The sequence below is a fragment of the Equus przewalskii genome, chromosome 28 (assembly GCF_037783145.1).
Source record: "Equus przewalskii isolate Varuska chromosome 28, EquPr2, whole genome shotgun sequence".
Taxonomy (NCBI): Eukaryota; Metazoa; Chordata; class Mammalia; order Perissodactyla; family Equidae; genus Equus; species Equus przewalskii.
In genome coordinates this window covers 2,647,004-2,661,424 of record NC_091858.1, presented here as the reverse complement: position 1 = coordinate 2,661,424, position 14,421 = coordinate 2,647,004, and the positions used below count along the sequence as shown (strand labels likewise).

Sequence of the window (14,421 nt, the reverse complement as noted above, 5' to 3'; positions counted from 1 at the left end):
TGAATTTTAAGTAGAACTTTTATTTGGGGGGTGTGGGGAGGGACTGGGAGTTAACAATGAACATAAAAAATAGGGAAATTGTACGTTAGGTTAAGATAATAGGTACTATTCTAAAAAAAGGAAGAAAGTGGGGTCTGGGGAGATGGGAGTGCAGGAGCCGGTCAGAGGCAGCCTCCATGAGCAGATGAGACTTGGGGAAAGACTTAAGGTAAGGAGTTAGCCCAGCAGGTACCTGGGGGAAGGAGAGCCAGGCAAGAGTCGGAGCAGTGAGCCTAAGTCCAGGAGCATGGGCAGAGATATCCAAAGATGGTAAGATCTCTAGGGTTCTGAAAGAAAATTGCCTGCAAAATGAATTCAGCTTATCAAGTGGAATAAACCATTTTCTTTCTGTATCCACTTGATTTCAAAACCTCTTGTTGCTATAACCGGTGACTACATAGTTTTAAAGGTGTGGTCATCTGTGTTTTTTTCAAGTTATCTTCAGAACATAAATTCCTTTATACTAATAGTAATCAAACGTTAGGAATGCCAGGGTTGTACCAAATCTTCATGTAAAATCATGGTCTTTAGTTAATTGAGCTTTTCTTCCTGTGAATATAATAACATTTGAAAGAAATAAAATAATTTCCTCTGCATTAGATGCCTGTTTGCCGTGTATATGATAAGTACCATTCAAATTTTAGCATTTTGTGCAAGTTCGGCCTTGGATGGTTTTCTGTGAAATACCTACAATAAAGATTCAAGGGACAATAGCAGATTCCTTGACTACCCTGAGGAAATGAAGAGGCTTCATTTCAGACACTCAGCATGAAGCTCCCTAATTGAAATGCCAAACAAAACTAATCCACTCGAGCTAATAAAGGATTTACAGTAACACAGAGAAATTATTTAACATCAGCACTTCAGAAAAAGTGCTGGAGACAAAATTAGCCTTGAGGAAAGGAGCAAAGCCGTTAGATGAAATCCTGTTACTGATGTGACAGACGGCAAGATCACTGCCTGTGGCGTTCAGACACCCACATCCGGAAGGAAATACCTCACGGTAATTCCAGATGGAAACCATTTCTGATGCATTTGAAGATTGAGTTGAAACTTGTTAGTGCCTAAGAAGGTAGGTTTCATATTTTCAAGAGAAACAGGTTTCATTAATCTTTCAGCTATGGAAACAGCTAAAGAAAATGCCCATTTTAGGTTTTAGATTTTAATTTTTCTATGTTGCTTAGTGAAAAAGCATGGCTTTTAGTGACTTGTATATACCAACTTGAGTATTCTTGAGGACCAGAAGCCTGTCACTTGTATATTTTTCTTAGAATGTGGCATTTGAAACTTTTAATTTGAAATTGGGTGATGTTTGTGGCTCTTTTTACATATTTATGGGTTGCTGCCCAGTCCAGAATTTTCCCCCATTTTTCTGGAAAAGGAAAAGATAACAAAACAGACCTTGATAATTTTGTTTACAAACTGTAGGAGTTTAATGAAAACTCAACTGTAGAGAAGGAATTTCCTTATCTTTTAAATTTTTCATCTCTCTGCCTTTTCTCATTTTTGGGAGATTTCCTCAATTTCAAATTCTTCTACTTCTGCTATCACAATTTTTATTTTGATTTAAACCTTTTCCTTGAGCATTCTTTTTCTGTGGTATTCTGCCCTTATTCATGGATGGAATCTCTTCTGTTATCGGAAAATGTTACTGATAGCTCTTTTTTTTTTTTCCTTTCCCCAAATACTCATTTCTTCTAAGTTGCATTTTTTTTTTTTTTTTTTTTTTTGAGGAAGATTAGCCCCGAGCTAACTACTGCCAGTCCTCCTCTTTTTTTGCTGAGGAAGACTGGCCCTGAGCTAACATCCATGCCCTTCTTCCTCTACTTTATACATGGGAGGCCTACCACAGCATGGCTTGCCAAGCGGTGCCATGTCCGCATCCAGAATCTGAACCGGCGAACCCTGGGCCGCCGAGAATCGCAACTTGCGAACTTAACCGCTGCACTACCGGGCCCGTCCCTAAGTTGCTTTTCTGTTTGTTTTGGTGTCTATCATGTTTGGTGCTTTACTTGATTCACTTCTTGTTTAGAATCACCCAAAGGCCACACCCTCACAAGTAGAGTGCTCGCCTGCTGTTTCACATAGTTCTTTAGTTATCATGAAGTGTAATAGAAGGTGGTGATAATATGTAGTGCCTGGAAAAGCTACTACGTTAAAAGTGCTCTGATTCCTAAAACTGCCTCCAGTGAAAGCAAAAATAACCTCACATTTAGCAACATTTGATTAAAATTAAGCTTTAAGTTTAAAACATCTTTAAACATTATTCTAAATATCCATTTTAGGGTGTTTGCCAGCTTCCCAGTAAAAATGATGGAAAGGAGCGCCCACACAGGAGAATTGATATCAGGTATTACTCAAAATTTGTTGCTGGCCTATTAAGTTTTTCCTTCTTTTCTCCCTTCCCCCTCCCTCTGTAGGACTTGGCATTCACATAAATGTCTAGGACTCCTGTTCGCTCTGAAGGGCTGTATGTGCCTGCTATAAACAATGTTTAGCCTGAAAATGTGTAAAGAATAACGACTGTCTACAGAATCTGATGTATTTTCTCTAGATTTTCTCTAGATTTGCCTCACCATGTTGCCTTACATAGCTCAAAAGCAGTTTCCTGCGTGGGGCAAGTGCGTTGTAATAAGTGATACTGTTTTTTACTTCTCCATCCCTCTCCCAGAGCGTAGCTGACCGAAACCTAAACCAACCGCGAGGTTGAAGGAATTGGTCAGTAGTCCACCCAATGATAGTCTCCTCTTCAGGTTGTCAGACCACAGAGACTTATTTTAGGTGTTTTGTGCCTTATTGATTTCAGAGTCTTATTTTTGCTAAAATTTGAAATGTATAGTGAAAGATTTATCAGTTTTTTTGTTTTTGTCTTTCTTAGATTAATACCCAAGGACCAGTATTACTGTGGTGTTCTCTATTTCACCGGGAGTGATATTTTCAATAAGAATATGAGAGCTCATGCGCTAGAAAAGGGCTTCACGATCAACGAGTACACAATCCGTCCTCTGGGAGTCACGGGTGCGTATCTGTGTCCGCGTGAGAGGCAGTGCCGTCATCTGGAGAGAAAGTTATTTTCAAAGATATTGCAGTTTGGCACCTCTGCTTTGTCATAAAGCCTCTAAGTCACTGTGCCTGGTAATTGTTGTTTCTTTGTATCGTTAGTCCCTCAGGCAGCACAAGAGCTATAATCCATAGGCGCTCTCAGATCCTCATTTGAAGGCCCGTGATGCAAGAGCTATTTCCAGCTCTGCTAGAATGGGATGAAATCCTTGTACCCTTGATGGGCAGGAAAACATCGTCTTGGTCTAGAGGGGTTTTATTTTTCTGCGTGTATCTCCAAGACCTCCGAAGAACCCAGGTGTCATTGCTTTTAGTGCCAGGCCAAACTTGGTGGCTTTGGCCTCATGCTTTTAAAGATTAGAGAGTAAGAATTTCTTAGTCTCTGCTTTTTGGATGTTGTTAACATTTCACTGTATACCATGTGGTTTGCTGTTTTCTACTAGGAAATTGAAGATTGTGTCCTAGAAGCATAAAATAAGACTTTGATCCCTGGAAGGCTAGGGCAGTGCTTCTCACATGTCAGTGTGTGTACCGCCACGTGGGGGCCTCCTTAATGCAGATTTTCGTTCAGTGGGTCTGAGCGGGCTTCTGCATTTCTAGTCAGCTTTTAAGTGATGCCCATACTGCTGGTCCAGGGACCACATTTTGAGTTGCAAAGGAACTGATTAGGGTATTTTATGTAATGCGTGTGGCTACAATGGACATTCAGCCTAGAGGAAGATTGTGAATTGGCTCACTCCAAACGGCCGCAGTTGGGATCCCCAGGTTCCTTTTGCAGCACTGGTAGTGGACGTGAACAGAGCTCAAACACAAGCTCGTGCGGGAGGCCAGGCGCACTCGCTGTCTTATTTTTAGTGGCTTGGTAACTATTTTCTTTTCTTCTGAAAGGGAGTCCCATACAGCTCTCAGTCCTGAACCCTCTGTAACTAAATTCCAAAACACAGTCGCAAGTAAGTTCCTTTTCTCTCCTTACTTGCAGGGGTTGCTGGAGAGCCCCTGCCAGTGGATAGTGAGAAAGACATCTTTGACTACATCCAGTGGAAATACCGAGAACCCAAGGATCGAAGTGAATGAGGCCTGCCCTTCCTCCCAGGCGTAGCCCCACAGGAGTCTTAATTTATTTCTTAACCTTTGCTATGTAAGGGTCTTTGGTGTTTTCAAGTGGTTGTTTCTTCTTCATGCTTAGTTTGCACTGTAGTCAATAAAGCCTCTTATACTATTATCAGATGATCTTGTTCTTATTTTGTTAGCAAATATGTTTAAATTTACATATTATGGATCACTCTTTACTTAGGGTTTAGTAGAGAGAATTAAGAGATGAGATGATAGCTAATCTTTAATGGGAATTTTTATTTTCTCGTTTTCAGCCTTTATGCTATCAACCACATTACCCCACTACCTTTCCTCCTGTTTACTAATTACAAATTAGTCAATTAAGGTGCACCCAGAAGCTAGCCTCTGGAAGGTGGCTCAATACTTTTTAGAAACTAGGGACCTTCTTGAATTTAATTGTTTTGCTTTGGTTGTCCATATTCAATTCTGTAGTATATACTTGTAACTTAAAGAGAAGAACAGGTGTGTGCTTTATCTCTTAAATGAAATCTATAGCAGTTGGTTGTAATCCATCAGAAAGAGCTTCCCTAAGCAAAAACCACTTCTAACATCTACCCCTCTTATACTTCACACAAACAACAATTTCACCTTTTTGGCTCTAGTTTTCCTCCAACATAATGTCTAAGTTCAAATGGTCAAAATATATAAGTAAAAACACTTCTTGAAAACCCTACCTATGAAATATAAAAATTATGTAAATACAAAATGTAAAAAACTATCAAGTGTAAGTAAAGCTATTGAAAACAGAATACGTGAAAATGCTTTGTAACTTGCAAAGGACTATACAAACATAAGATTACTACCTTTTGCATCTTATTTCTTTATTAACCAAATTATTTTGTAGTGAAATGGCATTTCCCTTCCAAAAACTGAAAGAAAATAAACAATAGGGCTTTAAAGAAAAATATAGTATTTGCTGTGATAATTTTCACTAGTAAGATACAAGAATTAATTTAACTGCAGATACTGTCACTTTTTTTCCCCCAAAGCTAATGTAAGGTACCAGAACTTCACCAGAAATTACTTAAAGATTTAGTTGAACTAATTGAGTCACTAGATAAAAATTAAATTGTTTTTGTTACAGAATCACATCTCTTTTCTGCAGAAATATACAAAAAGCCTGAGCTAGTTCCCATTCGTCACAAGGTCGCATGTCACGGTTCTCTAGCTCAGTCTATTTCATTTACTACAAGATTTGAAAAGATAACTGTATGGAAAGATTTTAAAATTAATGTCTGGGATTTCTGATTGAATACAATAAAGAGTAGTCTTTATTTTGACATATTTGCAGCTTTTTAGATTTTTTGGCATACGCTTAACCGTGCATGTTGTTGATTGCCAGTCACTTGATTTCGACATGATAGCCTGGGACCACAGTCACAGCGCTGGAAGATTTCGGGAGCTTGCGCAGCATCCTTATGCCCTCTCTTAGAGCAGACCTCTCCCTCCAAAAGGACTGGCTTACAAATTTTAGTCCAAAAGTGACGAGCACAGCAAAGTCCAGTTCCGCAGTCAAAAGTTCTGAGACAGCTTTCTCCCTCTTGTCCTGTAACAACATTAACACGGGCTTTACCAAGAAAGGGGGAAAGTGGCACCTGGGGGATTGCTCTTGGGCTGACGGCATGAGATGTAAGACCGAAGGCCACAAAGTAAAAATAAAGACAGCATGCACGTCTCCTAGAGTTAGATCTTATGCTGAAAGCGATAATGAAATGGGAATTTCAGTCCTGGCTAACAGAATCCGTAGTTTTGTAAAGTTAAAGCATTTAAGGGATTTCCTGTCTTGAGAAATGAAATAAGTATCACTCATCAGTGTTTTATTAAATGGGATTTATACTGATACAAAAACTACTTATAAAGGGGCCACTTAACCTGAAGACACAAACAAGAATGGCCAGTTCACCACCTTCAAACATTCTAGCTATTTTATGTCAAAGAACGGAATTGGAGACTACAATTTTGTAAAAAGCATCTTAGTGAAGTTTGTATTTTGTCCGAGAATGAAAAGTTAATGCGTCTATGTTTCTCTCTCTTTTATTTTGTATCCTGAGCATCTAGAAAGGGAAACTGCCATTTGCTGAATTGTAGAGTGTAAAAAGATGTGTGTGTAAAATTCAATTAAACAAAAGTGTTTTTGCTAGCCAGTCTGTTATTACGGCTATTCCCATGTGCTCTTGGCCTGATGACTACCTTACATACTCTCCCAAGCTGCTCACAGAAAGATTAGGAACAGGACATGCCCCCTGTGTGTTCCTGGGGCGGAGAGGAAAAAAGCCAGTTTCAGCCTATCCTTAACAGCCTAGAAGGAGAAAATATTTTTCTTAAAAAAGATTTACTCAGAATATTGCTCTTACCCTTACTACCCTGTGATTTCTTAATATTGGGCTTCCTTTTGGGTTTGTTTTCCTGAATTGGATGCTCAGTTGTTCCTTTGGTATCTGTGTCATCAATCTGCCTTTCCAATATTGGGGTTGCATCTTCCGTTGCAGTACAAACATCTGAGAGACAAGCAGGGGTAGAGTTACTAACTTCAAGGATTAGAACCACAGACATGCTGATTATCATACTGTGACAGCCTGGCAGTACCTCTGCCTTCTGTTTATATGTAAATTTCTAGATTTCTGGCACATATGCACTGAATACGTGATCACATATGGCAAAGAAGGTAGTTAAGTAACTAGTGGAATTCAAGTGAAGATGGGAGACTTTGAAAGATTACAACTTGAACCCTTCCTTTAAAATTATTAATCTCCAAATTGCTGGCAAGAGTTTTTGCCAGGAAATAAACTATTTCGTTGCTTCTACAAAGGGCAGCTGCATAAATTTACTTCAAGAATGAATCCAGGAAATCTTAGAGAGCGCCTGTCTGGAAATAGTCTATGAGATGCAGATGCTTTCTTCACTGTGTAAAAGCCACTGTCGGCTGGAGGCAAGCAGCCCTGCCAGGGGGTATAAGAGCTCACCGTTCAAGCAGAGCGCTCCTGGGCAGCACATGGCATCGCGCTGGCACCTCCTGCGTAGCCTGCGGCATGTCGCACAGAATGCCTTCTCATGTCGGGGCTTGAGGCAGAATTTCCTGGTACTGCAGTCCTTGTCAGACAAGCACTGTGAACCCTGTGAAGAGAACCTGTTGTCACAGGGCTGGGGAACCCAACAAGATGTGAGCTGACTCTCCACTTCAGGGTGGGAGGCCAAATCACAGTGGCACTTTGATGGCCGTGACAAACTTTAGGCGGCATCTTAATTTTTTAATACAATTGGTTTTCTCCCAGTGAGGGGAGATCAACCCACCAGCCAAGAGACCTACGTGCTGTGAAGGTTATCGTGTTTGAAAAATCGTCCTACTTTTAAAACTCAGAATTTAATATTCCTCTGCTCTTTGTGAAAATGGAAGAAAACATTTTCCGTGTGTGTCTTACGGACGGTTGTGAGATGTTTCCGTGTGTCTATTAACTCCAGAAGCTGTGCTACAGGGTGATCCAGTGCGCTGCTGCTGCTGCTGCGTGTGGCATTCCTGCATGATGCTTCACTCCAGCGCAGCCCATCCCTCAGCGCCCCGGTGAGCCTTTCTCAGGAGCTGCCCTTTGACTGGGGGCGATGCCTCGTTGCAGAGAAACAGATACCAAGGCCAATTTTTCTCATCTACAGTTGATGCTTTTTTGTACATATACATATGAAAGAATCCGTAAAACAATTCTGTGAAGTGAGCAGGTGACAATACAATGCACCTTTGCCCTCGGTGTTTAAAATCCAACTCCCACATTTCCTGGCTGTGTGGCCCTGGTTAAATTCCTCAGTGTCTCTGAGCCTCATTTTTGTCATCTGTAACGAGAAGGTGTCATGCCTATCTCCAGTTGTGAGGAAGATTAAATAAGATATTATGTATAAAAGGCCTGGCACAGGGTAGAGCTTTCTAAATGTTAGCTTACTCCCTGATTTATAGGCAAATTTATAGTTGATGCCTTGAAAAGTCAGTTTGCTAAGGCCACTGGATTCTACCAGGTGCCTTCCCAGTTCCTAAATCAAGCCAGTTTACCTTCTGGTTAAGATATTTCAGACCTTAATCTGAATAACTCCCTTAAACCCCAGTCCAGCACCCCCTGAGAATGAGCGCACAGAGTCCCCCCCCCAGCTGTGCGGTACCTTCTGAGCCCCTGGTACTTTGGCAGGGCTCTTGATGCCATTGAAGTCCAGAACCAGAGCTCCCAGGGGAGCGCAGAACCAGCTGAGCCCCAGCAAGACCACTGCCTCCATCCTTCCGCACGGTCTCCTCGGCCCCCTCAGCACTCCACGTCCTCCGAAGCGAGGTGGCTCTGAACCCTCACAGAGCTCTGGCCAAAATGGAAGCTTTAGCTAGTGTCTGTAACTGCTGTTTCTGAAAGAGAAGCAAATCTTCGTCGAAACAAGGTGTGTAAAATAGGATAAGGGAGGTCTGACCAGCAGGTTCCTCCTGAAACTATTTATAGCCAGATGTGCCCCCTCATCTCTCTCCTCCACCCTCCTCCATTTCCTTCCTTCTTACCCTACACAGGCTTCAACAAATCCCTTCAAATCTGTTTGATCAATAGTTCAAAACAAGGACTCCACAGAGGGAGGGAAAAGGCAGGGCCACAGCGGCTTCTCCTCCAGGGGTTGGATCCCTCTTAATTATTGCATATCAAAGTTAGTTCAAAGGGCTAGCCGGAGCGCAGGATGTCTGTATCAAAGGCAGACTCTGATAATCACCTGCATTTCCTACCTCCAATAATCCTTTGTGGGTGGAGGGGGTCTGCTCTAAGATCTCCTTTCACAGCTAATTGTGCTCAAAGAAAGAACGAATCACACTGGCCAATATGCCGTAGAGGATGCCAAAAGCTAATGAGTTACAAACTATACTGAGACACTTTAAACTGTGCTTCAGATAGCGAAGACAGATAGAAAAGGGGGAAAACGCCTTCTGATCAGCTCTGGCATCCAGATGTAAAAATCCAATAGCTCAAAAAGTGTGAGCATAATAGCGTCTGTTCCGACTAAATGTCAATTGGAAAAAAATTCTCCTTAAAATGAAAGTTGAACTGTTTGAAGTTAGGGTTATTTAATTAGGAAAAATAATGAGATTTATAAAAATCCCTTTTTTTTTTTTGATGATGGCGACAACCACGGAAAGCCCATTTTATACAGATTTAGACAATTCAACAGGAAGCTTTGGATCCCTTTTACGGGCGATGTACTCATCCGCATTGCTCTGTGCTAAGCTCCTTAGTGGACCAAGCCCCCAAGCTGCTAGCTGATTTCAGATGGGTTTTCAATTTCCCTAATTTGAACTTTCAAAAACTTCTGCCTCCTCCTTTTTTGTCTGATTATTTTTTCAGCCAGACTGTAAGAGAAGTCAAGTAATTTAGACATATGCTTACCATGCCTACATACTTTAGGGTAGAACAATCTAGACCTGGGTCAAAAAAATTCCTTTTTTTCTCTCTTCATTGTTTTCATTGTTCTCAGTGCAGATTCATCCTAGTACCTCAGGTGTGAGGTGCCCTTTAAAATCTAAAACTGCGTCTTCTCCGCTGTCAGCTGCAATGTGAGTATTCCTGGCTCTCCATCCAGAACAACCTAACTTCGGTGCATTGACAGTCCATACCATGGGCACCTTCTCAACCTCAGAGCCCAGGGCCATTCACCTGCGGATACAGCCGCCCTGAGGCGCCCCTGTGCAGCACTCTTCCTCGCTCTGTGCTGCTTGTCTGCCACTCACACGATGGGACGGGAGTGACTTCTGCTGCAAGTACTACTTTTTCTCACTTAAACTGACAACGTCAAACACCGTAGGATGATATGATACGCCTGGTGACTGGTGTGTCACAGAATTTATTTTGAAGTTGGACAATGAGGACCAAGGACAAAGGAGAGCAGGACCTGTGGTTAGATTTGAGAACAAAAGATAAAACACAGTCCTTGCCCCTGCGGAGCTGGTATCAGGCAGAAGACAGAGAGAGAGAGATGATTGCAATGTATTATGGCAAGCACTAAGATAAAGGTATAAATTCAGAGCTGGAGGATCACAGAGGAGGGCACGAGTAGACCTTCCGGAGAAATAAAGGAATGCATCTGCAGAGGAGGGAATAGTCGAGCTGGGTGTCACAGGATGAGTAGGAGTTTCCTAGGTGGAGAAGCAGAGGGTGGTCTCACCCCAGGCTCAGAGGGGAAGCTGTGCACATGCAGGGAGGAGCATTTCGGTTCCAGGGACAGATGCTGTGTGACTCTAGCAGATGGTGGAGGGATGACATGAGGCTAGACTGTGAAGAACCCAATGTACCAAACAAAGACAATCGGGTTTTATTTTAGATGCAGTGGAAATGTGAGATCTGATTTATACGCAGAGATATTTGAGATAGAAAATGGCACAATCTCATTTGCTTTTTAGGAAAGCGGTGCTGGCGGCAGTATGGAGCTAGGGTTGTGGCAGGTGAAAGGGGATGCTGGGCAATCGCCCCCATTATAAGGAGGAGGCCAGCGTAAGGCAGTGACACAGTGACAATGAGAACCAAGCAAAGGATGGGATTCTGAAGTTGAAGCCTGTCATTTGATGTGGGGGGTGGGGAGTGAGTGAGAGGGAGGAGCTAACTCTCCACATCTCATTTTGTACACTGGGTGGATGGTGATGGCACTGCAGACAGGGGATTCAGGCCAGAAAGCAGGTGAGAAGAGGCAAGGCGACAGTTGGCCTTGAGAAAATTGTCCAAATCATCAAGGCTTTGCTGGACATCTAATATCAAGATGGAATATGAACCATCACGTCTTCCAGGACTGATGCTGTCCATTTGGCCTCCTACAGACAGAGGAGAGGAGCCGGGCAGGGCCAGACACTGGAGACTTACACGCAGGGCATGGGGGCATGGCACAAGACAGAAAGCAGACTTCCCGGTCCCAGTCCCGGTCCCTGTCTGTGTTGTATAGGATTTGGAGTCAGGCCAATCTGATCTGATCACAAGGCGGGCCCCTCCTCTACCCCCAACGCACCCACTCCCCGTGCATCCACCTGCCTCTCTTGGCACTTAGAAAACTCTCTTCTAATTGTCTACGCATTTGTCTCTACAGCTAGAAGACAAGATTTGGGAGGGCAGGGCCACGGCGAATTCATCTTTGTATCCTGCGGGACACATAATGGAAGCTCCATGAATTTGTTTATGTGATGGAGGTGTGAATGCACAAATAAATGGATTTATAGTAACTTTGTGACCTTGGGCAAGTTACGTCGCCTTTCTAGGCTTCAGTATCCTCAACTGTAAAGCTGGCACCACTCCCCCACGTGTATTTTGGGGGTTCATTGTGTGAATGCACGTGTAGGGCCCGGTATAGTAACTGACACTCATAAAACTCTAAACAAATGTGTCTCACCCATTTTCCATGCCAGAGCTTTCCATCATCACGTGAACTTCAGTGCCCAGCGTAACACATGGCCCTTCCATCTCAACGGCTGTTTGCTCAAACCAATTCATCAAAGAAAAATCGCCCCTAACCTGAGGCCTCATTTTGCAATAAGGCTACTATTTCTATGTGTCCTCAAAAGCCAGGGCAATTCTGAGGAAAGTAAGTATGTGAAATCTCCCCGAAAAACGACTTCTGGACTATTTTCCAATCCGCCGGGGCTGCTTGCCCGTCCACCCGCGCAGCTCTCCTTGGCCGCGGTGCCAGCACCCTGGACGAGACACCCCCGTGGCGGCCTCCCCTCGGCGCGGCCGCGTCTCCTGTGTGGGGACTGGAGGCGACGGGGCGGTGGGAGCAGGAGGACAGGCAGCCGAAAGCGGGGAGAGCAAGGCTTTGAAAACGGGTCGGCTCGACAGGCCCTTTTTGTGCGCGCAGGTCGGGCCGCCAAGTTCCCCAGCGGACGCGGCAGAGAGCGCCGCAGCGCCCCCCGCAGCCCGGGCCCCTGCGCAGCGGCTGGCTCGAACAGAGACGCCGGGAGCCGCGTCAGGCGCACAGCCAAGGAAGCCCTAAGATGCTGCCGTTTGGATGCCCCCTGGCCAGGAATACGAGTTAACTGCAAATCTCCAGCTGATCTTCTTAGTTCCGCAGTGAGCACCTGGACCAAAGGGGCGCTCAAATCGAGCAATTCTGCCTGAGCTTGGAGGCAATGAAAGGTCCCAGAAAGCAGCTGCCTGGGGCCCGGTTCGCGCTGGAGGTCTCTGGGGCGCCCCGGGGATGCGGGCCCCGGACCACTGCGGGCGGGGCCGGCACCTGCGGCCTCGGGACGGCAGCTGCCGCGGTTCAGTCAAAGGCCGCCGTCAGGACCCTGATTTATAGTCGCTTCGGCAGGGAGATTTTTATGTGTTATGGCTCCTGTGTCAAACCCAGTTTGATTCCCATAAATTTTGCTTTTCTTAAAAAAAAGATCAAAGGAACTGAAACAAGCAGGTCCCTGGCAGAATCTCACAGGAAACGTTCAACAAGATAAAAGATGAGAAGAGACGTGTGGATGGAGCAGACAGGGACGGCAGGGTAGGATCAGGTCGATGTGAGCGCTGCCGTTTAGTCACCTGGGGTCAGAAGGTAAAGCAAACTGCGATCGCTGAGGAGTCATTTGTCAGGTGTCTTGCAACTCAGCTTGGAGGCGCATCTGGAGACAGGATGGGGGGGCCAGGGAACTGAGCTAGCCTCCTGCCTGACTGTGTGGCCTTGGCTAGGTCGCGCCACCTCTCACCTTCATGATCCTGAGGGCCTCTTACAGACCAGTTTTCTGGGAGTTTACTGTGGGGTCCCCCTGGCCACCATGTTGCACAGCTCCGGGAGGCGCCATTCATAGCATTCACCGTTCTATGTGAATGGCCCCCTTTGGAGGCGTGGGCTGTGCTGGCGCTGGGGACCTCCCTTTTCCAGAAGCAATAGCGTCCGAGTTCTCCTGACTCCACACCAGGCTTCTGGCTAGGAACAGCGCCAGGAATCCCTGAGCCTTCCTACTTCAAGGACGTGCTCTGCCTTCTTTGTGCTTAAAAAAATTACGTGATGTGTGTGATGTCATAGATCCTAAATGCCTTGTCCACCTACCCTATTCCTGGCCACTCTCCACACTTGTCTTAGTCCATTCGAGCTGCTATAACAAAAATACCTGAGTGACCGGCTTGTCAACAACAGAAATTTATTTCTCACAGTCTTGGAGGCTGGAAATCCGAGATGAGGGTGCCCGCATGGCCAGGGTCTGTGTCTGTAAGGGCCTGCATCCTGGTTCAGAAACAGCTTTCTGTCTCCTGGCATGGAGGCAGGGGCAAGGGCACTCTGTGGAGTCTCCCCCATGAGGGCGCTGGTCTCATTCGTAAGGGCTCCCCCGAAAGGCTCCACCTCCTCCTCCCGTCATGCTGGACACTAGGATTTCAACGTGTGAATTTGGGGGGACGCAAACATTCAGACCACAGCAACACCCTTCTTCCTCTGTGCCACGCAATCGCTGACATGCTTACGTTACAAAAAACATGGGCCAAGGGTGAGGGGGAGTGTGGCAATACAGGCTGCCATGAGAGGCAAGGAAAGATGAAAAAGAAGGCGGCCATGTCTCAGTATGTACTGGTTGGAAAACATGACAATGCTGCTCACTGGTCAGTGCAGGAGGCAGTGAATTGAGAAGAGGACCTGCACGTATCTGAGTGGACTATCAGCATTGCTCTGGCCTGTGACTGTGATGTCCTTCGTCGATGCCATGACTGTGACGTCCTTTGTCGATGCCACTGTGTGCCCCGGCAGCATTCTACTGATCACATACGTCAAATTGTGGTGTTTTTTAAGAAACTGAATTCTATGTATGTTTCTAGAGTAGTTTATGACTGACTTCTTGAGCTCCTTCAGCCTTTTGGTTCTGTGAATCTCTCTCATGTGAAGCAACACTTTGGAAAGCAAGGTTTTTCCAGAGAGTTCACTTTGTTCTGTTCTCTTTACCGACCGTGATGTCACAGTACGCACACTGTGGGGAGGTAAAGGGCGTGAGGAGGACGGAAATCTAGAAGACTGAGCAGAGCACAATTTTCATTCTTCTTTTCCGTTAAATTCATTGTCTTCTGTTCTTCTTTTCCATCGTTTGTGTCTTTCTCTTTTGCCTCATTTCTCTTCATTATTTTCTCTTCCCTTTGCCTCCTCATAACTAACCCCACTTATTCTCTTTTCTATTAATCCAAATGTCCTGTCACATTGCACGGCTCTCTGGTGGCACTCGGAGCCTCTGGGCACAGTGAGCTGCTGCTC

The 14,421-nt window shown here is 44.8% G+C and overlaps 2 protein-coding genes across 2 annotated transcripts in view; one reads left to right on the top strand and one right to left on the bottom strand.

The window, feature by feature from the left end:
• Nucleotides 1-4,321, top strand: part of POLB (DNA polymerase beta) — a 31,512-nt gene extending 27,191 nt beyond the window's left edge. Inside the window, exons 12-14 of the mRNA XM_008506953.2 lie at nucleotides 2,325-2,389; nucleotides 2,918-3,057; nucleotides 4,079-4,321. Coding sequence (XP_008505175.1) covers nucleotides 2,325-2,389; nucleotides 2,918-3,057; nucleotides 4,079-4,173 — 300 coding nt within the window. The 3' untranslated portion in view covers nucleotides 4,174-4,321. The remainder of the gene's footprint in view (nucleotides 1-2,324; nucleotides 2,390-2,917; nucleotides 3,058-4,078) is intronic.
• Nucleotides 4,322-5,012: 691 nt separating this feature from the next.
• DKK4 (dickkopf WNT signaling pathway inhibitor 4) lies at nucleotides 5,013-8,598 on the bottom strand. The gene is made up of 4 exons (XM_008506951.2): nucleotides 8,356-8,598; nucleotides 7,176-7,326; nucleotides 6,567-6,710; nucleotides 5,013-5,758 (listed from the first exon to the last, which is right to left on the bottom strand). The coding sequence occupies exons 1-4, from the start codon at nucleotides 8,464-8,466 to the stop codon at nucleotides 5,508-5,510; spliced, it is 657 nt and encodes a 218-aa protein (XP_008505173.1). The 5' UTR covers nucleotides 8,467-8,598; the 3' UTR covers nucleotides 5,013-5,507.
• Nucleotides 8,599-14,421: the final 5,823 nt, after the last annotated feature.

What these genes read in the sequence shown, in the direction of transcription:
- DKK4 (XM_008506951.2), bottom strand. Translation starts at nt 8,466, where the DNA reads ATGGAGGCAGTGGTCTTGCTGGGGCTCAGCTGGTTCTGCGCTCCCCTG. An exon ending in AGGAGCGCTCTGCTTGAACG is followed by an intron (nt 6,711 to 7,175) that starts GTGAGCTCTTAT and finishes CTTGTCTCTCAG; the next exon opens with ATGTTTGTACTGCAACGGAA. An exon ending in GAAATCACAGGGTAGTAAGG is followed by an intron (nt 5,759 to 6,566) that starts GTAAGAGCAATA and finishes ATGTTGTTACAG; the next exon opens with GACAAGAGGGAGAAAGCTGT.